At 41.1% G+C, this 27,478-nt stretch overlaps 1 protein-coding gene across 4 annotated transcripts in view; it reads left to right on the forward strand.

Moving 5' to 3' along the window:
* The window catches only part of NUP93 (nucleoporin 93), a 107,967-nt gene that overhangs the window by 47,920 nt on the left and 32,569 nt on the right, over nucleotides 1-27,478 (forward strand). For 2 of the 4 annotated variants that reach the window (XM_058527861.1, XM_058527860.1), the window contains 2 exons: nucleotides 19,505-19,567; nucleotides 24,935-25,063. In XM_058527861.1, coding sequence (XP_058383844.1) covers nucleotides 19,505-19,567; nucleotides 24,935-25,063 — 192 coding nt within the window. Of the gene's footprint in view, nucleotides 1-4,403; nucleotides 4,648-6,177; nucleotides 6,299-19,504; nucleotides 19,568-24,934; nucleotides 25,064-27,478 lie in introns of those variants that run through there. The other 2 variants (XM_058527863.1, XM_058527862.1) reach the window with 2 other exon arrangements.

Genomic DNA, 27,478 nt, shown 5'->3' on the forward strand with positions numbered 1-27,478 from the left:
TGGTGGCTGAGAAAATGAAGAGGAAAAGATGTGTGAGAGACATTTGAAATAAAACATCTGCTGCACTCGGTGCCTGATGGGCTTAAGAAGGATGTTCAAAAATAACTCGAGGTTTGGAACAAGGAGAAGGATTGGTGCTATTGGTTGAGACTGAGAAATTAGGAAGATTAACTAGATTGAAAGTTGAGATTTTGTTTCAGTTTTTGATGTTCTGGCAAGACATCACTGTGGAAATGCCCCTGAAACATTTAGAGATAGGATAAGAAACACTGCTCGGAAAATAGCTCCAGACAGAATTTTCCAGAGCCACTGGTCTAGAGGTAAGAGTTGTGGCAGTAAAAATGAATGTACAGGAAATGTGTAGCATGGGGCAAGGGAACAGGGTGTCAGCGAAGAGAGAGGAGCCAGGAGGAGGTTGGTGATGGCTGGCTGGGAAGGAAACTGGGATCCAGCTTTGCCTCAGGAGGCTGGTGGCGGGGGCGGGGCGGGGGGGGGGGGCCAGTAATTGCCCAGCCTCACATTCTTAACCCTTAAAGGCATTTACCCACCACTGGTATTATTTACCTTCCCAGCAGCCCAGTGAACCTGGCAGAAGGCAGAACAGAGCTCACCAGGGATCTGTAAAAGTTTGATTTCTGGGTAAAGCCCTGCATATGGTCCGTGTACTTGAGAGCTTTACAGTTGTTCACTTGAACATGATAATTTCCCCTGGTGATTATTATAATTCTACCTAAACCTGAACACAGAATTTCAGTGGCTTCCTTTTTCTATTCTATAATCTTATTTATTAATGGTAACAGGAAAAAAAAAAAGAGGAGTACTAATGCTGCACCTTCAAAAAAATCTCCTCATCCTTGGTGTATTTCAGGTTTGGGCCCAAGGAAATTGGAACTGTCACACACACCGCACCCCCTTTTTTTTCCCCTACTCAGAAATCTTTCAAACCAGTTAACTACATGAGGGAAAACAACCGAGTCTTGGAATCTGGATATCTTAACTTGGAGGAAGTATCTCTACTTTTTTAGGAAAAACATCTTTCTTTTTTTCTTGGTCCTATACTTGTACTTTGCTGAGAAGTTCTTTAAGAGAGACTAGTGGAAGACTAGAGAGACGGAAATAGAAATAACAAATTTGAAACTTTTCTGTTAAAGATTCTCATTACAGTGGATTCTAAGGAAATATCTAAAGGCATGCTTTGTTGGAATTTTGTATGGAATGCTGTTTGAAAATTCAAGCCCTCACCTGAAATTTGGAGGTCTCTCAAATACAGAGACCTTAATATACTTTGGTCTTTTTGGTAGTAAGATGCGTCTATCTTTACACTTTTGGGTGTCTAGTTTTTTTTATATAGGGTGTGTATCTCATGTACAAGTTGGCTGCTGTTGTAGTTCAGAATGGTGCAGTGCACAGAGGATTTTGAAAAGATGGTGTCGATCCCCTTTGGTAGAAAGGCTCAGATGTCATCTCTTCATTTATATACACAAACCCATTTTTATTCCTTATATTAATAAATGCTGGGTCCACTAGTTTTCTACTCGTTTCTTTTTGTTTTAGTTTTTGGTGCTTAGGGCTGTATAAAGCCAAAACACAAAATTAAACAGTGGACGTTTAGGAATGGATCACTTCATGTTCAGCTAGTGATAAAACAAGTGGAGACGCACCTCCTTAGTAAGGTAACTTCTTTCCAGCGTTTTTAAGACCTCCACATACATATTCAGGCATCTGGGATCTGAAGGCAGGTTAGGTACACTTCTCAGTACCCTCTGCTCCGAGGTCCTTTGCAGCCATGATATTCTGCAACTCACCTGGATTCCTTGGGATAATCATAGACCAGGAGAACACAGCGTCTGAGCTGGTTTACAGTTTATTCTAGCATAAAGATATATCCTTTTAATTTATTTGTTGGCTGTACCAACGAGGAAAAATGTCTTAATGTTTGTGACTCCATGAGTAGAGTTTTTTTTAGTAATTAAAGGGAGTTTTCTCACTTCCCTGTAGTGAACTTCAGATGTCTCCCTCAGGAAGAGGTTTTAACCATCAGTGGAATGGTTTGACTCTAACCGCACTTGGGTCTTCTGGTTCTTTTTTTCTTGCCCCTTCCATCCCCAGGCAGAGACTCCTATTGCTGCATATCCACTATGCTTCAATACAGCATTTATTTGATCAGAAACAAAAGAGTTTGCTTCTTGCACTGGTTCAGAGAGAGGTCCCCCAGGATTGTCTTTTGTTGAGTAATTGGAGCATAAGCTGAGCCTGGTTAATTTCAAAGCCATCCCCAACACACTTTCCCTCCCTCCCTCCTTGTGCAGTTTCTGAGCTGCTAGTGGTACCTTGTATTGGGTCTGGAACAAAAAAACCTTGAATTGTTCAATGTGAGCTACAACTACTGTGACATCTGGTATGGCACCAAATAGCACTGTTAGTACAGTTAATTTTAAGTTAGGGGAAGAAACAAAACTAGAAAGCTCTTCAGCTTTACAGAGCTTGTTAACACATGCACCTCCAAATTATGCATTTGGTGCTATCAGAATGAATAAAACAAAGGAAATCATGGGTTGATTTTTATGTTAGTAACATAAGTTCTTTCATTGTTATTCACCCTTCAGACACCAATGTGTTCCTCTGCTCATTCTTTTTCATTTATTTATTTTTTATTTATTTTTTTTTTTTGTGAGGAGATCAGCCCTGAGCTAACATCCGCCAACCCTCCTCTTTTTTTGCTGAGGAAGACGGCCCTGGGCCAACATCCGTGCCCATCTTCCTCCACTTTATATGGGACGCCGCCACAGCATGGCTTACCAAGCAGTGCGTCGGTGCGCGCCCGGGATCCGAACCAGCGAACCCCGGGCCGCCGCAGCGGAGCGCGCGCACTTAACCACTTGCGCCACCGGGCCGGCCCCCATTTATTTTTTTTATGAGGCAGAAATGTCTGAAGCATCCTCAGCTCTGAGCATTTAATTGGCAAAAGTTCTGATGTAAGAAATATAAGTTAATTATATTAGTTGCTTCTCTTTTACAAAGCAGTGAAGTCTGTAACTTGGTTCTGCTTCTTTAAATACCAAAATGGTGATTGTAGATGAATAAGAACCTTAAGTTGCCAAATTCTAGATGCTAAGTAGCCAAGTTAATATTTGTATAAAAGTATATTATGAAATTGGCAAGTATCATGTGTCCTTCAGGTTCTACAGTGTAGGTGTTGGTTTTGCAACCAACAGATTGCGATCACAGGGTTTGTGGGTTTCATTTTTGAAAATGGAAGGGTCCTTCTCTCGATTTTTCTTTTGCAATCTGCACCGTAATGATGGTCCACTACCTGACTGGCCTGACTTTAATTATCCGGTGCCTGGTTCTAAGTGCAGTTTCATCTTTGCTTTTTCACAAGCTTTCCTGTAATTGTCCAGTTGTTTGCTGCATTGAATTTCTTTTAGTGACAATGAAAAACACATGTTAGTATATTAATGTAGTCTTTAATTTTCAGGTTATACATTAAAACATGGAGGAAAAAAATCCCTTTCTGAGGAGCACTTTTAAAAACCATTACAGGAGAATGGGAATATTCCTTACTTACACATCATATTTTTTTTTCCTAAATCTTATACAAAGAAGTGACAGTTGAGCTGAGCATATGTTAATAAAAGGTCTGCATTTTTCTGTGTCACTGACAGTTTCATTGGCTGTATATTCCTGAAATGCAAATAACCTCAGTTCTGTTCAAAGCTATAATTAATCTGAATAGTTATTTAAACAGTATCGAAAATTTTTAACTACTGAGAGGCCAAACATTTAAGATGGTGAATGTACTGTTTTGTTTGAAGGACAGTGCAGTTGAAGAGGGCACAGTGATCTGAGATTGAGAGGCTTGTGTGTGTTGGATCTACACATTCTGTAGGCTAAAATGGCAGAATCTGTCTGCTGCTGTATAAAATCTTTTAACTACCATTTATTTTAGCATCATGACATGTGCAAATTCCTGCTGCTCAGTTAAGGGACCAGCTTCACAACTGGTGTTACAATCTGTGGCCACAGCACTGCATCACAATGCAGCAAATGCATTTTCCACGTTAACCGAACATGACAGCTGAAGCGATTATTAACCATGCAAGATGTCGGAAGTCATCAAAAATTCACATCAGAGTAATTGCAGTGGCTTGGGTCGGGGAAAAAAAAAAGTATCATAGCTTTCCTTGCCTACATGTTGTCTCTCCCCCTCTTAAATCTTAACTTGGTACAGTCCGTTAACAATAAAATACCCTTCTGTAACCTATAAACTGTTACTCCCATCAGTTTGTGCTTTCAAACTGATGGCTGACTTCTCTGAATTTGTGTAGAGCAGCAGGAGTGATGATGCTGTGCCCTGGGGGCTGCAGGGCACCCTTTTTAAGGGGACTCTGCAGTCTCATTGTCTAATTGGACTCTTTAGTGCTCCAGTCACATCAACATTTGCAGGGTGTTCTCTTTTCCTTTTTCTTCTTTCTTTCTCTCTCTCTCCCCTCTCCCTCTTCCTCCCCTCCTCTCAATTCTGGCTGTTTGGAGTGGGAAAAACTTGAGCACTGGTTCTAGTGTAGCTCATCCCACATAGAAGGTATGGAAAAGCTGCAGTAACCAAGAGCGTCGACTGGTCTGTTACTCTAAATTTGAGAGCTGCAGGTAGGATTACCAATGTTTTGTAAAGAAATTAAGATAAATGCACGCTGGTAAATAGAGTGACAGCATGTTATTGCAGTACCTCTGAAAGACAGTGTCTTGGTTTAAAATTTTGAGATAAATTCAAAAGCATTTAATTCATTTGATAGAAAAAGTACTTGATTCTCCTGAGAATTGTTCAGATTTGTGCCTTGTCATTCTGATATTTTTCTTTAAAAAAATCTGTTGGGTGGGGCAGAGAGGTATTTGCTTAAAGATTTAAATAGTTGGTTATTTAGGATTTTTGCAGACTTCATCTTTAAGTAGTAAGTAGTGTAAACTTTCTGTAGGATTTTTTTAAAAGATGCATGTAAACTGCAGAATTCTTATATGAGGTAAAATATTAAAGTAGAATTTCTTTTCTTTGCTAAAACCAGATCCTTCTTTGAGATTATAGGTTACTCTGTGTGTGTGTGTGTGTGTGTGTGTGTGTGTGTGTGTACGTGTGTGTGTATGAGTATAAGATGCCTTATTAAGGAATTCAGTCATATTTTGTTATACTATTAGAGGTATTTGGAATTATCTCATAGGAAATACTTTAGCATAAGGCTTTAAATGAGAATAATTAAATAGTAACACCAAAGATTTAGATTCTTAAGTATTATCAAATGTTGGTAATTTAAATTAAGATAGTTACGTTTCCTTTCTTAAATTCATCCTCAAAAGAGTATGATGAGTCCTTTAAGTATATTTCAAATTTTTGATGTGGAGAATGTGATTTGTGTAAGTGAAGTGAAAACTTCCTCAGTCATATAAGCATTATCTGGAGGGTAATAAAATTATGTTGTCTTTAACACATTTAATACTTTGATTAATATCAGGGATAAAATGCTTTTAATTCAGTGTTAGAAAAGCAACGTGCTTGTTGTTTCCTTTAAAAACAACAGAAAAAGACAATGATGGATATAGCTTTTTATCCCAAGGAATGTATTTGTATCATGGGACCTGTAGGGTCTGGACTTCTTTCTGAAGCATGGACTTGGAAATTGCTCACCTAGTTGAGACGTTTAGCTCCCTTCAGAGGTATGGGACTTTCTGTACTCTTAACAATAGGAAGACTTGAGGAGCTGTCAAGTGGGGAATGGAGGAGAGCTGCTCAGGGAAGGGAGAGGAACGGTGAGAATTTCGCTAGTCTCGGCATTGGAGGTCTGCATTTACCCACGACTAAGATTCCTTTAAAACTCTGACCCAGTGCAGCATTGCAAAGAATTGATTTCTGAGATGAGACAATGAGCTGTGGTTTGCATTTTGTAAAGATGGAGGAAACCTCTAACACTGACCCTGTATGGGAGATGACTCAATTATCCATGCTTTCGTACAGTTGCAAATTATTTTCCTTTGTCTGAAGTGGGTGGATGCCAGCGCCTTCATCAGAGCTCCTTAATTTAATGTATGGAAAATGTCTCAGCCACCATTTTTAACAATTAGCTGTATCATGGTTGAGGTGAGCTGGGTTCTGAAGACAGCAGCAGGGCCATTTCATTTACATTAGGTTCTGTGGCACAAGAGCTTTGTTACTGTAAGACTCAGAAAATGAATTTGCACACTGCATAGAAGAGTTCTCTAGGAGGGTGGAGAACATTCCCAGAAAGAAAATGGAATCCTTTTGTCTACAGTAAGTATTTCTCATACTCATGTAGCGGTAAGAGGTTGAAAATTTGTCTTTGATTGAATGAGCAAAATAGACTTTAAAATGAACACCACAAATATGAAAGGTGTAACACAGAGGTTCTTGGATACATTTTTTTATGTATGTGTTAGAAACTAGTTGTGATATATATACTTGAAGTGTAGGTTTTATGAATGATTTTAACATATGCTTTTAATTAATTATTCATTGGTAATTTAAATTATTGAGAGGTATGAATTTATCACTAGTCACAGAAAATGACACTTGAGAGAAAAAAGAAATCTAAATATGGTCTATTTAAAAGAGTTGTCTTCTTTTCACTGTCTTTTACAAACAGTTTGTTTTCCATTCCTGAAGAAAATTGCTGTATTTTAGTTTTTTTTTTTTAATTTAAGAAAATGCTTCCATGATAGTGATCTATGACGGCTGAGTAAAATACGTAAGAAAAAATGTTTTACAAAACAAGATTTTGTCTTAAAAGATCAGTAGATTGAGGCTTTCACTCTCATTAATGGGGATAATTTTTATTGCCTTCTGTTTAATTAACAGTTGTGACTTCAAAGCTACTTGTGGAACACTCTCGTTTGTGATTGTAAGCTTAGAAATCTTGATTCTTAAAATTAATTGGATTTGACTTGGCTTATTCCTTTGTTCCTTTATGCTGTTACTAAGAGGAAACAAGTGGATTTTAACTTTGATTTGTGTGTTTATCTTTTTAAAGGCACTTAACCCTGAAGAATTTATAGTGAGCGTATTTTACAGTAGGCTGTACCATGAAGAATTTGCTCAGAATGCTTTAGTAGCTGTTTCAGGAGTTGAATCTTCACAGAACTGGGTATTTGAGAGTCCTTTTAACTTGATACCAAATTTATAAAACCAGCTGTTCCTCCAGGTCTTGTTGCACTAGCTGTTGTTCATCCTGCTCACTGAATGCTGTTTTCTCTTCTGAAACTAGGAGAGAGGAGGATTTTCACATGAGTCTTTTCATTGAAATAAGAAGGCTCAGTTTTCCTAAGCTCTGCTTAGAATCCTACAGACTCCATAAATCTTGCAGAAATCTTATGCTTGCAGCATGAGAGCATAGATCTCAATGTAAATTTTTTAATCCTGGGAGGGACGTTTAATATATTAATTGTTTAGATATATGGTAGAAGGCAAAAGGATTTTTTCCCTTGATTTTTATAAGGCTTGTGCTTTGAAATAGAGTTTTAGGGCAGCAAATAAGAACTCCATTTTAACCGCAGCTTTGCGTGCATAAAATGTTTGGTTGGGCGGCATGAAGGGTGTCACGAAGCCTTCCTTTGAAATTTTTAAAGTAAAACTTGGTTAAAGATTCTGATCTTATTTTCTTTCTCTGATTTTCTGTAAGCTGTGTACTAGATGCTCTGGGAGGTAGCAGACACCCGTTTGCTTCCCATTTTCTTTGCCTCCACCATGTCTACTTAAGTTTGGCTTCTGGGAAGAGGCTCTCCTTTCTGGTCCTTGTAGGAGATTCCCAAATTTCTCCAATCTGAGAGCGCTTCAGTTTTCTCATGAAATTTTAGCCTGGTTGGTACTAACGAGTCATAGGGCTCATTCTTTTTGCCACAAAAAATGTATTCATATCAAACCTTTGACTGCTCTGGCAGTGCCATAATCTAGATAAGCAAGCATGTCGGCCAGCCTGCTAGGAACATTCCGTGGCACTAAGATGGCAGTGAGGAAGAAATAAAATGGCGTCACCAGGAGCACTGTGATCAGAGGTGGACCGCACGAGTCTTTTCCTTCATTCAAGTTTGAAGACACCTCTAGTAGCACTGCCTTGCCAATTTACAGTTACTTGTTTAGAAGATGGGAATTTTGAGATTTTCCTGAAGTAAAGACTTAATTAGCGCTTATAAGTAGATAGCTTCTGATTGTTGCTTTTAAGAAATTGATGGCAAATATGGATTAAAAAAATTTAAATAGGTATTTTATATCAACGCTTCTGAAATTCTTTGCTTTGTGCTTTATTCTTTTTTTTTTTTTTAAATACAGAAACTTACTCTTTCTAATATAGGATGGATTTTCAGAAAACAGGATAGTATGCTTCTCCTTTTATGGCAACGTGAAACTAGCATTACTGTGAAAATACGTTATTTGTCTTTGATTCTGATTTTCCTTCTAGCTCTTTGTGGGCTTTGGTTATTTTATGTATAAAATATGTATCAGCCTGCCTTCAAAAACAAAGTTTATTTTATTTCTTTTGTGGTCCAAGGTCTGGATTACTTGGAAGTGAACTATAGTCATAGAGGTGGCGACAATGCTACCTTCTTACGTTTCCACCTCTCATGGAGTTGGAATTTCTGGAGCTGGCCTTAGAGTTTATGTAGTGCAATCAGCTCACCCTATAGTTAAGTAAAGCAAGGTTTACTGTAGTTAAACAGCTTTCTCAGAGTCCTACATCTAGAAAGCAGTTGATTTTGCCCTGAATCCCAGCCGCCTCACTCCTAATCTGTCCTGTGCTATGCCTCTGTCTGCATCTGACTCCTTCTCTTTCTCTTTGTGGGCTTACTGGTGACTCATGGATCTAATGGATTGAGCTCTTAGCAAAGTCTGTCTTTGCTTTAGCAAGCTAACTTATAGAGATGTTCCTTTTCAGTCTTGTCAGAAATGACCTACTGAGCTGTGCTTGGAGTCTTCCTGGGCCTGTGTTGTAGATGATAGGCATTATAAATTTATCATTTATAAACAAACGTTTAAAAATAAGATATATCCTGCTGGTTGAGCTTTTAGGGCCATCATGTTGACTCCGTGTGAAGAGTGAAGTGCTCATCTCCTGGGATGGGAGATGGTGTCACATCCATCTGCCCTGCACTGGGGTGGAGCCAAGCATTCTGGCATGTCCACCCAGCAGATCACTCCTTTAACTCTAGCTGTGACGGGTCCCACAGTGCAGGGTTGCCCCTTCTCCTGGTATGGATGGTCTGGGTAAAAGGTTTTAGCTCCCTGTCAGTTTGGGGCAATTTGTATTTGACAGTTGGTCTTGCCCTCTCTTCTCCTGTTGCTTGTATTTGCCACTCCATCTAAGCAATGTTTCGTGTTTTCTGTACCCATGGTGACAGTGGTGAGTGATGCATCCTGCAGTATTTCCTCAGCTCTGACGGGGCAAATTCACAACGTTTCCAAACTTAATTAAGGTTTTAGAGAGAGTATGAAATTCCAAATACTGTTAGCAGGGGAGTGCCGTGACAAATTCCATTTACGACAACGTGAAGTTATAAAACAGAAGCTCTCTTATTTGTTTTAGTGGTCCCCAAACAAATAAATTTTTGAAAAGAATTTCTGAATAAGAAGAAACTGCAGCAAAACCAAAGCTCCGTTTTCTGTGACAGCCATGGTGATCAGTGCTCCAGTCCCATCAGCATAAGCAGTGCTGCATAGCGGGAGGAGCTGTGATTTTCGACTGCAGTGTAAATGACTGACACCGTGTACCAGCAGGGAATTAATATGACACGTGGTTCCCAAACATTGTCTTGACTAACAGCGCTCCTTGTGCTTGCTAAGTAGAACTCGAGACTTGATCCTGAGCTCTGTAAAACAGCCTGGCAAAAACTGCTCAGCTCCTACCTGACTGTCTTGGAGACACTCTCGGCTGTCTGTCCTTCTCACAGCCTCAAATCTTGCTTTTGTTTCCTGTTTCCAAAGGGAAAAGACGCTAGATCTGACAAAGCCAGGGGATCTGTGTTTTTTTAATAATACAGGGTTGTTTGAATGAGTTCTTTTAGGGTGGGTTGGGAGGCTGTGGAGGGGATGTTGGCCATGATAAAGGCCGTTATTGATGCATTCCCATTTTATACTGCAGTGCAGTTTTAGTGCCCACTGTTCTTTGCATGTGGATTCACCCATCTCCAAGATGGAAATCAGTGCCCCAAAGACACATTAAAACATTGTTATCGTCCCTTAATGTATCCCCCTTATCTTTCCATCCCCTTAGAGTGACTGTGGGGTTAATATTTTTTTGGATCTGTTCATACCTTTGGGTGAGGAGAGGGTTCTTCAGCTGCTTTTTGAAGATAGACATACTTTGGCACACTGTTATATCCATTTGCAAAGCTAGATTGAAAAGTTTTCTCTTTAGAATCCTCCCTGTTCTTGTGTCCCTAAAGGTTAGCCCCAGCAAGTGTGCTGGGTGTTGGTTGGGGTGGGGGGGGATAAAAATGCTCAGAGTACTGTCCTTGCTTTCTCCCACAGGGCACCTCAGCAGTCTGAGAGCAGTTGGCTGGCTGCCCTCCCTCTCTTGGCTTCTAGTGTTCCCAGTCCTCCCCCGGCCCCCCTTCCGGAAGTGGAGAGAGAGGATGGCCAGCAGAGGCCCAACCACTGCAGCATGGCACATCCTGCTGCATCACGGCCCGTCTCACTAGGATGCAGGCTCTGCCTTGTTTTTCTGCAAGTGGTGAGGTGTCAGCACTGAGCAAGTCACATCCTCTCTCCCCAGACCTCTTGTGACCAGCAGGGGAAAGCTGCTTCCACAACCCTGAAGGGTTATTGCGGGGCTTTGCTGGGTTTGAGAGGAGGGGGGAGTTCTGCTGAAAAGCGTTTTTTCCCCACTAGTGCTTAACTGGCCATCATTTCTTATTTTACTCATTTATATTATGCCCTTACTACTTGTTCTCCCTCTACATGGGGTCTCCCAGTAACTGAGTTGGACAGGTTGCTTTCCTTTCCTGGATGGCAAGAGATAGGTAACAGATAATAGGAATGCCCTGGGCCCCCTAAAAGGAGCAGAACTGGCTTTGCAGCAGTAGCACAAGAGATTTAAATGGCCCTCGCAGGGATGTAGCCCGTAACCTTTACCTTGCTCTCAGTACCGCAACCCGATGTGCTAATAAGCAGCCCCGGCTTGATGTCTTGGTGTAGCAATAGGAAGAGGCATCTAGTAGTTATGTGCTTACATTGTGTTGACAAGGGAGGTGTGCTGCACACCCTGCACCCCTCACTGTTGCACCCCAGGAATGGCATTTTCCCATTCTCAAAGATGACTTTCCCTTCTGGGTGAGTCCTACCTCTTATATTCGTTCTTTACCCAATGCTGAAAATCTTGGAAGTTGGGTTTTTGTTATATGGTAGTTATTGTTCTTCTTTTTGTGTGTGTGTGTTGGGTGAGGGGGCCGACATAATAGGGAGGGGTTCACAAAAGGCAGTTAGATGGACTTATATGAGTGGCTCTCTTGAAGACCTGTGGCTTTTCCAGAAGGCACAGGTGAGATGGGATTGTATCATGGCTGTATTGGCATGCCCTTGAAGAGACCGGGCCTGCCAGTATCTGAAGTCACAATGCTGCCCGTAAGGCTGTAGGCAGGTCCAGGAGGAGGCACTGCTCAGAGCTGTGTGCTGAATTCTCTTCAACCTGTGAGAATTTGTAGACCATCTTGTAAACCAATTTGAATTATGGGAGCAAGTGATTTGTTTTGCCTTAATGGACCCAAATCCATCACATAATTGTCTGACCCTTTGTTTAGCCCAGTAGCAGAAACCATGTACAAAATGGGACCCAGCAGTCTGACAGTGACAGATGGCCTGGTGCCCACACAGCGCCATGTTATAGCACCAAGGTCTGCCACCTGTGGCTCCAGAGCTGCCTGCAGGCCCAGGGACCTGCTGAGCTGGCAAATGGTGGAACTCCACAGCCACTCATGCAGGGTCTGCTGCCACCTGCTGAATGAGTCCGGCTATGCTTTTGCATAAATGCACAGGGAGAAATCATACAACAGCGTTAAAAATATATTGCAGTTGGCGATGTCAGCTCTGCCAGCTTAGCACTGCTTTCTGCAGAGGTACTTTTTGAAGATAAATATCTCTATCTCTATATAGAGATAGAGATATATATTTAATGAAATCTGTGAACAAATGATTTAAAAATATTAAAAATTTTTGTAGAATACATGCAGTGAGCCTTACTCTAAACATCTTAGTTGGAGAATAAAGCCTGAATTTACTGTTCAGTCTGTATTCCTTGCAAAAGGAGATTCAGTCTCTCGTGGGCCTTTTAAGCTGACATTTTATGTATTCTTATTTTATTGCATTAACTATTGGTCTAATAAAATAGCCAAACATGCTATAAAACCATATTCAAGTTCCCCAAATCTTGAAAAGGCCCAAATTTCAAAACCTCTCTCTTCATCTTTTGGGCTTTATCAGTAATGCACATCTCTTTGCATTTGAAAAATTCCTTGAGGCGTTCTCTGTAGGCACCACAAAGGGAGCTAATGAAAAGCTTGTATACACCATCTGATCAGCCCAGCGGCTCCCGAGTACTGGCAGGATTTCTGTTGTGCTCATCTGAAAACAGTATCTTACTTCGTCCTTCCTCACTTTCTCCTTAAGTAGCAGTTTTACCATTGCAAAAATTTCACCCAAGAGAAGGTTTCAGAAAGGTCATTCGTTCAGAAATTGGGAAGAAGGTTTGGGCGAGGTTAAGGGAGTAGGTATTTTACTCAGGACAAGCTGAAGCAAAATAGTGGGTACAACTCACAGTCTTGTCCATATGGAAATCAGACACTTGTGCATTTCACTATCTGAAGTTCTAATGAATAGTTGCAGTGCTGCTTGAAATTCTTGTTTCATCTTGGAGCAGACCCTCTTGATTATTCTGTTTTTTAAGTTTATTTTTTGATCTACTTATTTTGCTTTCTTTCGTTGTCTTCCTAGATGTTGCTTGTGTCTTGGCAATGTTTTTTTCAACCACAGTGAGCATTTTCTACGGTAACTGCTTACTTATGTTAATATTATTTTGTTTGGAATGTTGGTTACAGATTTCCTACTAATTTGTATATATTGTATGTATTAAATGAGAAGAAATATAAGATTTTTATGGCACCCACCGTGTGTTTCTGTCTTGTATCAGATACCTTCTGGTAGCATATCTGGCCTGCTGTGGGTGCCTCACTTTTCATTTTGACTGGGTAGATTGTTAAAGGTTGGTTGTTGAAGGGGAAGAGACGTGGAATGGTCTTTTGTGTTTTGAGGGTCATGTGAAATATGACTATCGCTTTGTGGGGCCAACTTGGACTAATTATTTTATCTTACTTTGTTTTGTTTTTTAATGGTCAGGAAATTTATGTGTTCTTCCATTCAAACCGTTTGTGTAACTGTCCAGTACATCACTTATTTGTTGTAGGTGGGAAGCAAAGAACTGTGAAGCAATCACTTTAGGCTCTTTTTTGCCGTCTTACTTTCCTAGCTCAAGTGGTTACTGAAATTTTTCTTAGGGACCCTTATTTCTTATAGTTTTCACTTCTGGAAAGTAAATAAGCTGAGAGAATTTGGCCATTTGACAAAAACAAACATATTTTTGCCCACTCCCTTTTTCTACAATGAGAGTTAGCTATTCTATGGTTAGGATAGTTGTATTCTGAAACCCAGAGTCTGCGTGGTGATTAAAAATAAGGCAGTTTCAGGGCCGGCCCCGTGGCTTAGCGGTTAGGTGCACACGCTCCGCTACTGGCGGCCTGGGTTCGGATCCCGGGCGCGCACCGACGCACCGCTTCTCCGGCCATGCTGAGGCCGCGTCCCACATACAGCAACTAGAAGGATGTGCAACTATGACATACAACTATCTACTGGGGCTTTGGGGGAAAAAAAAGGAGGAGGATTGGCAATAGATGTTAGCTCAGAGCTGGTCTTCCTCAGCAAAAATAGGAGGATTAGCATTGATGTTAGCTCAGGGCTGATCTTCCTCACAAAAAAATAAACAAATAAATAAAAAATAAGGCAGTTTCATACCTATCTTTCTCTATCTTTGAGCCATTTAAGAGCTAGTTTGGCTGCCAGCTATGTGACCACACGTTTGATAGGAGAATCAGCTTACCTTGCGGTTACATTCTGGATTGTTCTCAGCCAGTATACATTGCCAGGCAGTGCACTTCCTCTGTTAAAGGAACACGTGGCTGGAGGTATTGCTTGAACAGATGTACAGTGTTTATTATTCCACAGCAATAAATAGCAATAATGTTTTGGAATGCTGTGGGGTTGACATCTGGAGCAGTGATTTCCAGCTTTTTTGTCTGTGACCCATACTAAGAAATACATTTTACATCATGACCCACTTCATATGTACAATTAAGTATATATAATTGAAAGAAAAGTTTCACAAAACAATATTTACCCATACCACATATCTCTGTTGCATTTTATGTCATTAAAAACATGCTCATTGATTTCATGACCCAGTTGTAGGTTCTGACCCACGTTTTGAAAAACACTGTTCTAAAGGAATGCCAAAAACTTGACATTTATTGTCTCATTCTTCCCCTAACTATATGAGGTAGGGGGAAGAAAGGAATGAATGCAAGTGTAAAATATCTGTTTATCACACCTTGACTTGCTGTGGTGAGAGACAGCATGGTAGAGAGGAAAAAGGTAGAAAAGGGGTCAGGAAATGTGGATTCGAAGTCTGAGCTTTGTTACTTACTAACCAGGTGACCTTAATATGGAACCACAATATTTTAGAGTTGGTAGAAGCTCTAGAAACCATCTTGTACAGCCCTTCCAACTTTTAAACCTAAATTAAGACCATACTTTAAAGTATGATCCAGTTAAGTAGCATTGAGAGACAGTTTAGCATTGGATTAAAAGTGAGGACTAGAACCAGATGTGTGTAACACACACCTAGCACAAAGTAATCACCATATCCATGCTTTTGTTAGTACTGGGGTGCAAATTAGTATTCTCTGAGCCTTCAGCTTCATCCTCTAAAGGGGAACTAATAACTGAAGAAGAAAACAAATTTAAGGATGTTTTGCTCCCCTCCTGGACTCCATCCTTTTAGAGAAAAAAAGAAGTTTGTCTTTATTTTCTCGATTTAGAAGTTTACTGTACTCTCAGTATCTCAAGAACAGTTGGTCTCTTGGGAGTTAGATCTCTGTTTGAATCCCACCTCTGCCTCTTCCTGGTTGGGAACCCTTGGTCAAGTTAGTTAAATGCTGCAATCTGTTTCTTACCTGTAAAATGGGGCAGGAGTGGATGGGGGAAAGTGGGATGTTCATGTCTGTTCTTTCATATTGTTAAAAGATTAGCAGTAATGTCTTAGAATTGCTTAGAGCAATGTCTGGCCCTTAATTGTTTCCTGAATGGGAGCTATTATATGTTATAGAAAGCTTGAAACCAAAACCCATTCAAGGAGCCAGTTAGAAGAGGGTCTGTTTCCAGGATTCTGGCAGTGAGGAGCGGTATACAGATGGAGAAGTCAGGAGTAGCTATCTTACTTAGCAGGCCTGTAGATGTTTATGGAATGTTCTTAATATTGAGTAGACCAGCAGTAGAAGGTCTGAGTGGGGGCTGTGAACAATTAAAAAGTGCTTGTTGGAAAGAAGAGAGGATGTTAGTGATGAGGAGCTCTGTGGGTAATAGGCGCCTGGCATCTCCCAGTGGGAGGTGACTGCTGGGCCCTCTCTATGCTGAGGGGTCTTCAGTGTGGCAGGGAGCCACACTCAGTGAGAGAAGCCACCTCCTGGTTCACCCTTCATGCCCCAGCTCGCCTCTACAGAAAACCTACTTTCTGATAAGCTGTAAAAGTGTCTCTTTGGGATGAGGGGCTTGAGAGGTGCCCCACAGAGAGCTGGAAGGAAAGAAAACACACATGTGGAAGGGGAAGTCGAGGAAGAGACCTGTGGGAAACTTGGGCTGAGGCAGGTGTGTTTCCGCCCAACTTTTCAGTTCTTTAATTTATTTTTCCTTGAGGTGTGTTCTTTAAAAGAAACTAACTGCCACTAGATGGCACACAGATCTCAGGACTATTCTGACTGTATAAATTATTTTTCAGATTCTTTTCAAAAGATAGATTGCTAATGTGTTAGGTTTAAAAATAGAATATTATGTATAGCCTATTTTATTGTTTCATTTTACAAGAGAATAAAGGAAGAAAACTTAAAATTTAAAATCTACGTATTTTGTGGGCTCAGTTTGTGCTATAGAGAAAGCCCAATTGTTGAGGTACATGATGGCTCCTGGTGTTTGTTCAGATGTGGGTGAGGTCTAAAATTTGATTCTCATGCACAAATGCTTTATTTAATTTATTGAGATTTTGGAATGTAGCTTTATAATGAATATTTTGTTTTATTTTTATTTATTTATTTATTTATTTGTGTGAGGAAGATCAGCCCTGAGCTAACATCCATGCTAATCCTCCTATTTTTGCTGAGGAAGACAGGCTCTGAGCTAACATCTATTGCCAATCCTCCTCCTCTTTTTTTTTTTTTTCCCCCAAAGCCCCAGTAGATAGTTGTATGTCATAGTTGCACATCCTTCTAGTTGCTGTGTGTGGGATGCAGCCTCAGCATGGCCAGAGAAGCGGTGCGTCAGTGCGTGCCCGGGATCCGAACCCGGGCTGCCAGTAGCGGAGCGCGCGCACTTAACTGCTAAGCCACGAGGCCAGCCCTATAATGAATATTTTAAAGAAGAGAGTAATCTGCCTCAAAGCAATATCTTTTCTTCTTTTTTTTCTTTCTTAACCACTACTTGAAATTTCATCTCTTAGAAATTTTGGAATTCTGTGTTTTACAGAATATTATGTTGTTTTTAAACAAATATGTCTGATTATTGCTTTGCATTTGTGTTTTGATTTTGTGTATGTGGGTTATATGTAGACATGGGTGCAGTTAAAAGAATGGAATTGGCTGGTCGTTGACTGGGAAGAGCAGAGGAAACTCAGAGAGGGGTGGGGCACTTGGCACACTCCAACCAAAAAGAGAACAATGAGACCAGGCCTTGTCAGGCAATGGTTATCACCACCCCCCCGACCCCCCCAAAAAAACGTGGCTTGCTTAGACAATCAGCTTCCCATAGCAGCAGCCATGAAGAGGTACAGCAGAGCACGATCTATGCCTACCCTTTGTTCGGGAACAGCAGTCGGTGATAATAGTTTCATAGCTTTATTTATAAACTGACACTAAAGCCTTTAGCTATTGGAGACCGCTCATGAAAGGGAATTCGTAATAAAGGTCTGTTGACTTCATGTAATCATTTGCCGTGAAGAGTGTAAACAAGGTCCATTAAAATCCTTCCCATCATTTCGTGTCTTGCTCCCCTGTGATGGCCAGGAGCAGGCATGTGGTGACAAGCTGCCCCCTTCTGAATGACCACATGGGATCCTAGTTTTATGTCTTCTGGTTTCTTGAGGCCATCGCGTTAGTAGGTAAGTGACCAATGCCTCTCTCCACCCCACTCCGACACCAGTTATCAGTATAGGAATTTGGAGCAGTCTTCATGTTGTGTCCTAGAGCTGCCTAAGAACTGCCTCAGAGCCTGCCCTGGAGGAGCCTGTGAGGGAACTGTTTCCTGGGCTGCTGGCTATTGTCCCTGTCCATGCCAGTGCACTGCCCAGGTTGGGGTGTGACAGCAGGTGTGGGAGAATTGTGGACCAATACCTGAGAGATCTGGGAAATCTCTGAAGATTAGTAATATTTTATTTAAATTTATGTCACCAGTCTTATCTGGCCCCTCACCCTTGTTTATTTAAGAACCAGCAGCCTCATATCTGGGACTGTTTGAACAAAATATACTAAAATATTACAGTTGTTAAAATATAGTAAGTGATCAAAAATTAACTATGACAATAAGTTCCAAGAAAACTGTCAAATAATATTTTTTAATTTACCATGTCATTTAAAAAGCTTTAGTTTAATTCTGCTTTGTATTATATTCCCCCAAGAGTTCCTTAAAAAAAAAAAGCAAAAACATGATTCTGGAAAAAACAGGTCATTTTGGACATGTATAAATGCAACAATAACATGCTTCACATGCAGGTACATTGCATTTCAGAGTATAGGTGGATCTAACGTATAGGGTGACTCGAATTCTTTCATATTACAACTAAGACTTTGATCTCTACCTATTAGTTGATGGATCATCTTTGTTGTTCCTACTTGGCCCTCACGCCCCAAGCTGTGGAAAAGAAGCTTCACCCTTGTGTGAAGGTCAAGGTGTTGGTGTGGCGGCAGGTGTGGAAGCCATTCTATCTGCAGCTGTGACTGACTGTCAGGACACTGTCAGGACAGTGTCCTTCCGCCTCCTCCCTACCACCTCAGCTTGAGCAATGAGGACAATGAATAGCAACAAGGAGGTCACCCTGGGCATCTCTTTCTTTAATGTCACCAACAGATCTAAACGTAATAGATACTCAGAACTACATGTATGAACCTTGGGCCAAACACTTGATTATGTGATCTCATTTAATAATAATTTTTGTGTGTGTGTGAGGAAGATTAGCCCTGAGCCAACATCCGATGCCAATCCTCCTCTTTTTGCTGAGGAAGATTGGCCCTGGGCTAACATGCATGCGCAGCTTCCTCTACTTTATATGGGGCGCCGCCACAGCATGGCTTGACAAGGAGCGCACCGGTCCGTGCCCGGGATCCAAACCTGCGAACCCCAGGCCGCCAAAGCAGAGCATGCAAACTTAACTGCTACGCCACCAGGCCAGTCCCTAATAATAAGTTTTCATATGAGTAAACTAAGGTTTAGAGGGTTTGGGTGAGTTGGCTAAAATCATGCCATTAGTAAATGGAGGCATCAGGATATGAAACTAGGTCTGTCATCGTATTATTGTGTAGTTGCATTTTGCAGGCATTTGACCTGTGCATATTAAACCAGACTTGTGGACTGTCTGCTCTTCACCGACCTATATTAAACAAGCAGCAGATGTCATCAGGCATGAAATAGGGAGTACATGTGGCAAACACCAGAAGAAATGTGTAAATAAATTATTTTGAGGGTATCCCAGCCATTGACAAACAAGTGAAAAACACCCAGATGAATGGATGGCGATGGCTTCCTCAGTGTTGGGAAGAAATTAAAGAATTAATTGAAAGTAACAGAGAGATAAAAACTAAGGAACAGTTAGAGGAAGTGTGACTGGCTGCATAGTCAAAGCTGTATCTGTAATATGGGCCATTTAGGAAATTTGAAGGGCCGTCTTGACTGTTCACATTTGATGTGGAGTACTGCCTCAGAGGGGCTTTACCTTCTAACAATCGTCATGTGCTCCCAGAATGGAAGAAACTAGGAAACATCTGTGAAAACCATCTATTTTAATGTTTTTGAGTTGAGAGAGTTTTGTGAGGGTTGGCAAGGTAGCAGATATCCTTATGTTAATTTTTTTTTCCTACAGTGTACTTTTTATTATTAGAAGGTTTATTTTAACCTAAGTTGTGTCATTTCTTCCCTCTTTCCTAGGGCTTCCTAAAGAATGAGAAGGACAATGCCCTGCTGTCTGCCATTGAAGAGTCCCGGAAGAGGGTAAGAAACGAACCCTAATATAGATGTACGCCATTGTGGAGGGGGCATTGTGTACCAGGGTGTGCAGGTTCTGGAAGCTGGAGCCTGTGTCCCACGCCCACCTTTCCTACTTAGACAGTTAGTTCACCAGAGGAAGTTCTGCAGGAACTGTTTTTAAGGAAAATACCGTGCTTATAACTCTATGTGTATTTAGTGACTGAAGTGCATCTGAAACACTGGACTGGTTAATTAATTATTAGATTCATCTTAAAATGGAAAGGCCAGACAATTCTTTGGTTTCCTTTTTATAGTATAAGTGGTATTTTGGTTTCTACTGAATCAGCAGGTCAGAAAAGCAATTATGATCATTGATAATTTTCCTCAATTTCTTTTCCTTTTCTCACACAATTTGACTTTCTGTGCTACTTTTTATATTAACATTTTCTCCAAGCTCTTTAAAAAAAAAACGTAGCTTGGTGTTCAAAAGGATGGTAAATCAGTCAGCCAGAGCTGCCATTATATGTGCAGCAATATTTTGCAACAAGTATTCCTTCAAGATACTCAAAAGATCGTTTACTTTGCTAACGTGAGTTATCTCCATTTGTTTCTGACAAGGATTAAAAGATCAAAACCTTTTCAAAACATCCCGTTATGGAGGAAGAGATTTTTCAGGCCACTGGGGTCTTCTGGGGAGGGAGGAGAAAGGTTAGCAATCACATGGAGTTGGTTCTAAAAATGCAGCTTTTCCCAGGAAGGAGGCTGGTGGGTTTACGCTAGTCTGCCAGCAGTGACTGTCTCTGCAAAGGCGAGTAGGGGTGAAGGGGACCTCTATTTTGCTGTTTATTTATAGAACCGTTATATCAAGTGAAATATATTTGTGTATTATTTATGTAGTTTAAAAAATAATAAAGAAAAAAATGCTGCTTCTCAGTGTGCTTTATTAAAACCTTCCGTGTGGGTGGAAATGTCTCGATAGGGCTGATACGAGTGAGATACAGGGCAGCAGGGGGCTTGCCAGCTCTATTTTATAAGAAAATGTTCCAAAAGCATTACTTAAATGACTGATAGGTTTAATTATCAGAGTAAAATTCCCTAAAATTTCATTAATTATATTTTTGGCAATAGTACTTATTTCTAGAAATAGAGAAATTCGTATGATTCAGATTTGAAAATATAAAAAAAAGGCTTTTTTTTTTTTTTGTTCACCCTTTGAGTGAGTTACCAACATTGACTCTCCTGCTGTAAAGGACCAATAAAATTAAATTAGGATTGTCGAATGCCACCGGGCCTTATTAATCCATTTACCCTGCGGAATGTGTTTCTGGAATTGGCAGTCTCTGAACATTGTGCCATACTGAGACTAAATGTGCAGCCAGCCAAAACATTTAAGTGACATACCACAGTGCAAAATGTGTGCATATGTGTTCGTGAGGGAGATGTTCCGGTTTTGGGAGCCGGCCTTGGGGGAGACCTTTTATCTGTCTGGACACTGGGAGACTGCTGCTGAGCAAGAATCATTTTCAAACAAAAGGTGAGTGGCTTCCTGGCATTTTGGTGGTAATTTCATGTTTGAATAACTTGCCAGTGTCCTGCTGAAATGCCAAGAAAACAAGCTACAAAACCACAAATGTGTCCTATCTTTTCTCATTTGGTGCATCCCAGCAAAAACAGAACAACATTATCAGAACATATGTAGAGTTTCTAAAAGCCAGCAACAGCTCAATAATAAGCGAGTGTGAAGTCAAAGCATATTGCCCTCTTCCCTTTATGAAAATGGGGTTCAAGTGCTCCCCACCTGTTCTTAATTCAGTTGCCCAGTTCTCTTCCTGCTTTCCTTTCTTAACTGTGTTCAAAGAGATACATTTCCACACATAACTTGATTTAATCTACAATAGTTTCTTCACTGCTTTGTCGTTTTCTGTGGTTTGTCTTGCCTTCCTTTTAATTTTTAGACCTCTGCACCTTTCCAGGGTATCCCTTCTCTCTTCCCTTGAGTTTCTTTCCTTCTTGTCCATTCTATTCCCTACCTCCCAGCTCACCTCAAACCCTTAGTGTCCTCCTCTTCTCTTATGTCTTAGTTGAGTAGCTCTGTTGATTCTCTCTCATTAGCTCCCCTAGTTGACATTCTTCTTTGCACCTAATCTGGTGGTTCAGACGTGGGTCTAAAGGGAATAGGCTGGAGTAGGGTGGATGAGTGGCTAATCATCCCTGATCAGCCCACAAATTGGGTGTTCCCTTATCTCTAATGTAATTAAGATGAGCTGGAGTTGGCATGGTCAAGGGAAGAGAATTTTAATGTTGGGCCATTTATTTTTATTTGAAGCTCCTTATCACACTAATGATGAATGGAACCACAGTGCTGTTCATTCACGTTGTGGGGCTGTTTCTAAATGAGTAAGCTGGCATACTTCTCAGATATATCTGAGGATTTGAGCCCAGAAAGCTGCCAGTTGTCAGAGTACCTCCTATGTTCTCAAAGCAGGAGTTCTTGGCACACAGGTGGGCAGCCTGATTAACAGGGGATGGTTAATTCCCACTCTTGTTGCTCTGACACTTACATGATGCTGGAGTCTGCCCTCACCGTCCTCATCAACAGTGCCTTTGGGTGGTAAATTGTCTATTTTCTTCAGTTGCTTTTACTACTCTGCCATTCTTTATCAGCCAGAGGATTTGTTCTTAAGAAAAACTCTTTTGACACTGTGGTGTCCTGGGTCAGTGCCACAGCTTAATCAGTGCCTCCCTTCCTGTTGCAAGCTTAGAAAGCTGTGTGGTGTGCCAGCCTTCCCTCACCTCCTTATTTCTACCCACCCTCGTCCTTGTGCCGCGTGGCCCTCTGTTTTCCCTTACTGGGAGAGGCTCGAGGCTGAGGAGGTGGTTGGTTTGACTACTAAATAGGAAGAGTTTTAGATGAAATTGTGGCTCACTTATACGCTGTTTCTGGATGCTTTCTAGGAAAACTACCCTTTTCCCTTTCCCCCCACCGCACTTTTCTGTTCCAACATACTCCTGTCTATTCAAAATGCATAGCATTCATGTTTAAGTTCACTAATGTAACAAGAGAAAATGATTCTTCTCTCAGTAGTTTTTCAGTCCAGGCTAACTGGAATGGTCCATTCTGCCTGGCTCAGTGAGAAGAAAACCAGGTGGAAGACTGTTTTTAAAGTTTGCAATTGTCATTTCTCACTTTGTCTTCAGAATACATATCAGAAAAGGGATCCATTGATAGATGGACCAAAATCAAACTTGCATGATGTGCCAGCCTTCTTCCCGATCATTTTTGTGTGTGTCTGGTGTCAGTCTTTTTCTTAATAAATGTTAGTCCGTACTCAAACATCCCATTTGTAGGAACTGAGTATATGTTTTTCTAAGAGTTTGCCAAAGCTCATGTATATGGATATTATCAGTATAAATGATCTGCATTGCCAAAAATAAAGCAGGCATTACTAATACTCATTCCCTTGGTGCTGCCTAATTAGATGCCAGTCTGATTGTAAATGAAATGGCTTTTTGAAAAATGGGCTTAAGCTGATGGGAAACCTGGGCCTGCCAATTAAAGAATAATAGGCTAAGAATGGTCATGATTCAGTATATCTCTATAAGTTGCTTTAATTTCCTCCTCAGAAGTTTTTTGTCTTCTTTCCTCCCTTCCTCCGTCTTTTTTCTTTCTTTTCTTTCTTTTTTTTTTCCTTTTCCTTCTGAGTGCCTTTGTTTGACAGCAACCTGCAGTGTCACCAGTAGACAGGAGTGAGATTTGCCAGACATTTCAGTAGTGACTTTGAGCAGACTGATAAGAAATCTAATCGCAGAAGGCTGTTTTTCTTTTTCCTATGAAATTATTACTGTTCCTTAAAAAAAATAAAGACACTGGGAGAATCTTTTGTTTTTCTTTTCTTATCTTAGGTGCTTATTAAATCTTAAGATACCATTGATTTTATAATCCATCATTATTTTATGTACTACAAAGAAAAAGTACTTCAATTTAAACTGACATGCTATCAATTGTAATATGTAGCCTAATTTCAGAGGTTTTAAAAAGATATTTGTCTTAATAAGCACATGAAAAGATGTTCAACATCAGTAATCATTAGGGAAATGCAAATTAAAACCATGGGATATCACCTCACACCCATCAGGATGGCTATTATCAAAAGGAAAACAGAGGGCCGGCCCCGTGGCGTAGCAGGTTAAGTACACACGCTCCGCTTCAGCAGCCCAGGGTTTGCAGGTTCGGATCCCAGGCGTGCACCAATGCACCGCTTGTCAAGCCATGCTGTGGCGGTGTCCCATATAAAGTAGAGGAGGATGGGCACAGATATTAGCCCAGGGCCAATCTTCCTCAGCAAAAGGAGGAGAATTGGCATCGGATGTTAGCTCAGGGCTAATCTTCCTCAGCAAAAAGAGGAGGATTGGCATCGGATGTTAGCTCAGGGCTAATCTACGCCCCCCCCCCCCCCAAAAAAAAAGAAAAACAGAAAAAGGTATTGGCAGGGATTTAGAGAAATTGGAACCTTTGTGCATTGTTGGTAGGAATGTAAAATGGTGCAGCCTCTATGGAAATAGTATGCAATCCCTCAAAAAATTAAACATAGAATTACCATATGATCCAGCAGTTCTGGGGGATATACTTCTGGGTGTGTACCCTCAAAAATTAAAAGCAGGAACTTCAAAAGATATTTGTACACCCATGTTCACAGCAGCATTATTCATAATAAACAAAAGGTAGAGGCAGCTCAAGTGTCCATGGATAGATGGATGGATAAACAAAATGTGGTATGTACATAGAATGGAATATTATTATTCAGCCTTAAAAAGGCAGGAGATTCTGCATATGCTACAACATGGATGACCCTTGAGAACATTGTGTTAAATGAAATAAGGTAGTCACAAAAAGACAAATACTGTGTGATCCACTTATATGAGGTACCTAGAAGTAGTCAAAATCATAGAGACAGAAAGTAGAATGGTGGTTGCCAGGGGCTGGAGGAAGGAGAGAATGGAGAGTTATTATTTAATGGGTATAGAATTTCAGTTTTGCAAGACGAAAAGAATTCTGGAGATGTGTGGTGTTGATGGTTGCACAGCAGTGTGAATTTATTTACTACCACTGAACTGTACACTTGAAAATGGTTAAGATGGTAAATTTTATGTTATGTGTATTCTTCCATAGTTAAGCCTTTTAAAAAAATGTTAGACTTGATGAAATATAGAGTATATTGCAAACAGCTGTCAGTAAATTCTTTAAGGATGTTTTTTAAAGTAGATTGCTTTTGTTCCACCTATGGAAAGGTGGTAGATCTGGGGGCTTTGAATTTCTGTTGAACTTTAAAGGAAACTCTGTTCTTTGTTTTTTTTTTTTTTGGGTCATCTCTTTCTGCTCCTCTCTGACAGACCTTTGGCATGGCTGAGGAGTACCATCGAGAGTCAATGCTGGTCGAGTGGGAGCAAGTGAAACAGCGAATTCTGCACACACTGCTGGCATCAGGAGAAGACGCCCTTGACTTTACTCAAGAAAGCGAGGTAGGTTGAGTCCAAAAGATAAACCACTATTCGTAAAAATGTGAGGTCAAGGAATGCTTATCTCCTTTACTACGGGCAGTCTTGGCACAGCTGGTTACTGTCTCCCACCTGAAACTCTTTCTTTACTTGGCTTCTAGGATGCCCATGTTTGCCTGGATTTCCTCCAACGTGTCTGGCTTCTTCTGCTCAGCCTCCTTTGCTGAATTTTCCTCAAACTCCCTGACCTCTAGATGTTTGAGTGTCCCAGGGCTCAATCCTTGACCTGTTCTTGTTTTTCTCTCAGTCACTGCCCTGTTGATCTTATCTAGGCTTGTGGCTTTAAATACCATCTGTGTGCTGAACACTCAAATTTACATCACAGTCCCAAACCCAACTCGTTTACCTAGTGGCTGTGTTGGCTCTATTTGGATGTCTCATAGCCATCTCTAGCTAAACATGTCCAGAATTGAGTCATGATAATGACTGCCCCCCACTTCCCTCCCCATGCTAGCCTTTTCTTCTCACAGAGTTTCTCATCTTTATAAATGTCAGGTCCAATTTTTCACTTGCTCAGATCAAAGGCCTCAGATTGCTTTTTGTCCTCTTCTTCTCCCACCTAGTCTTTCTCACATGTTGACAAATCCGGTTAACCCTACTCTCAAAATATACCCAGAATCCAACTGCTTCTTACCACCTCCACTGTTAGCACTCTGGTCCAAACCACCATCATCTCTTGGTCAGATTATTGAGCTAGCCTCCTAACTTGCTGTTTTAGTATCTATTCTGTGTAACAAATTATTCCAAACCATAGTGGCTGAAAACAAGCATTTAGTGTAGCTGGGTAATTCTGGCTCAGGGTCTCTTGAGGCTGCAGTCAAGGTGTTGACTGGGGCTGCGCCCATCTCAAGGCTCGACTCGGGAAAGATCCACTCCCAGGCTCACTCATGTGGCTCTTGGCAAGCCTCAGGTCCTCTCTGGCTCTTGACTAGGCACGTCAGTTCCTTTTCCTCTGGGTGTCTCTGTTATGCTGCTCACAGCGTGATAGCTTTCTTCCCCTAGAGCAAGAGTGAGGGATCTGAGGGAGAGCTAAAGCACCCCCAAGATGGAAACCACAGTCTTTCCGTGACTTAATCATGAAAGTAATATCCTGTTTCCTCTGTTTGTTTAAAGTAAACCACTACATCCAGCCTACACTCGAGAAGATTATACAAGGGCTCAAATCCCAGGGCATGGGAGTTACTGGGGACCATCTTGGAGGTTATCGACCACACTGGTCTCCCTGTTTTTACCCTTGTACAGTCTCTTCTCAACATAGCAACCAGGGTGACACTATTAAAACACAGATTAGATTGATCGTGTCAGTCCTCTGCTCGGTCCCTCCAGTGACACCCATCTCAACTGGAATAAAAGCCACAGTCTTCACCGTGACCTGTGGGTCCCTGCGTGATCTGGTCTTGTTGCCTCTCCGAGCTCACCTTACGCTGCTCTCCCCGTTGCTCTTGCTGCTCCAGCCAAACGAGCTCCTGACGGGTTCCTTGAACAGACCTGGCAGGCCTGCTCCTGCCTCAGGTCCCCTGTGCTGCCGCCTAGAATGCTCTTGCCCCGAATAACTGCGTGGCTGTCTCCCTCACTTCCTTCAGACATTCGCCCAGTGCCATCTTGGTGAGACCTTACAAGGCCTTGATAGCTGAAATCCAAACCAGCGTCTCCCCAGTCAACACTTCCCATGTCCCCTTTTCACGCTGTATTTTTCTTTTTAGCCTTCCTCCCACGTACCATTGTATATATCGTATGTCTTTATGTTGCTTGCTGTGTGTCTCCCAGTGGAGTGTAAGCTCAATGAAGGTAAGGAGTTTTGTTTGTTTTGTTTACTCTTACATCGCCAGTGCCTAAATGAGTGCCTGGACATAGTGGATACTCAAGAAATATTTGTTGAACAAATCATTTGGCTCTAGCTAACTTTGTGCTAACTGAGGTATTAGAGATGATGACTTTAGAGTGAGTGTGTTAAACAGGGTTTGTTTTAATTGCCAGTGTTCATGGACTGGTGATAGTGTAGAGTTGAGGATTTTCTTCTCTTTAAAATCCAGTTTTTAAAAAGGCAGTGTATTTATGATTCAAGAATCTACCCTGTCCCTGAAAGCCCATCCCTACCCCCTTTACTTCCCACAGAGGTAATTACTATTATTACTTTCTTGTGTATACTTCCAGTGTTTCTTTACATGAATACAAGGATATGATACTATATATTCTTATCCACCCTGCTTCTTACACAAAAGTTAGCTTACTTTATGCTCTGTTCTTTATCTTGCTTTTTTTCACTTACTATATCCTGGAGATCTTTTCTGAGAGGAATTTTGAGGCTGCATCCTGGGACCAGCAGGAAGGAGTGTCTTGCTTGGTTAGTGATGTCTGCCCTTGTGCCAGGGGTGCTGT

The sequence above is a fragment of the Diceros bicornis genome, chromosome 32, assembly GCF_020826845.1.
Source record: "Diceros bicornis minor isolate mBicDic1 chromosome 32, mDicBic1.mat.cur, whole genome shotgun sequence".
NCBI classification, from domain to species: Eukaryota; Metazoa; Chordata; class Mammalia; order Perissodactyla; family Rhinocerotidae; genus Diceros; species Diceros bicornis.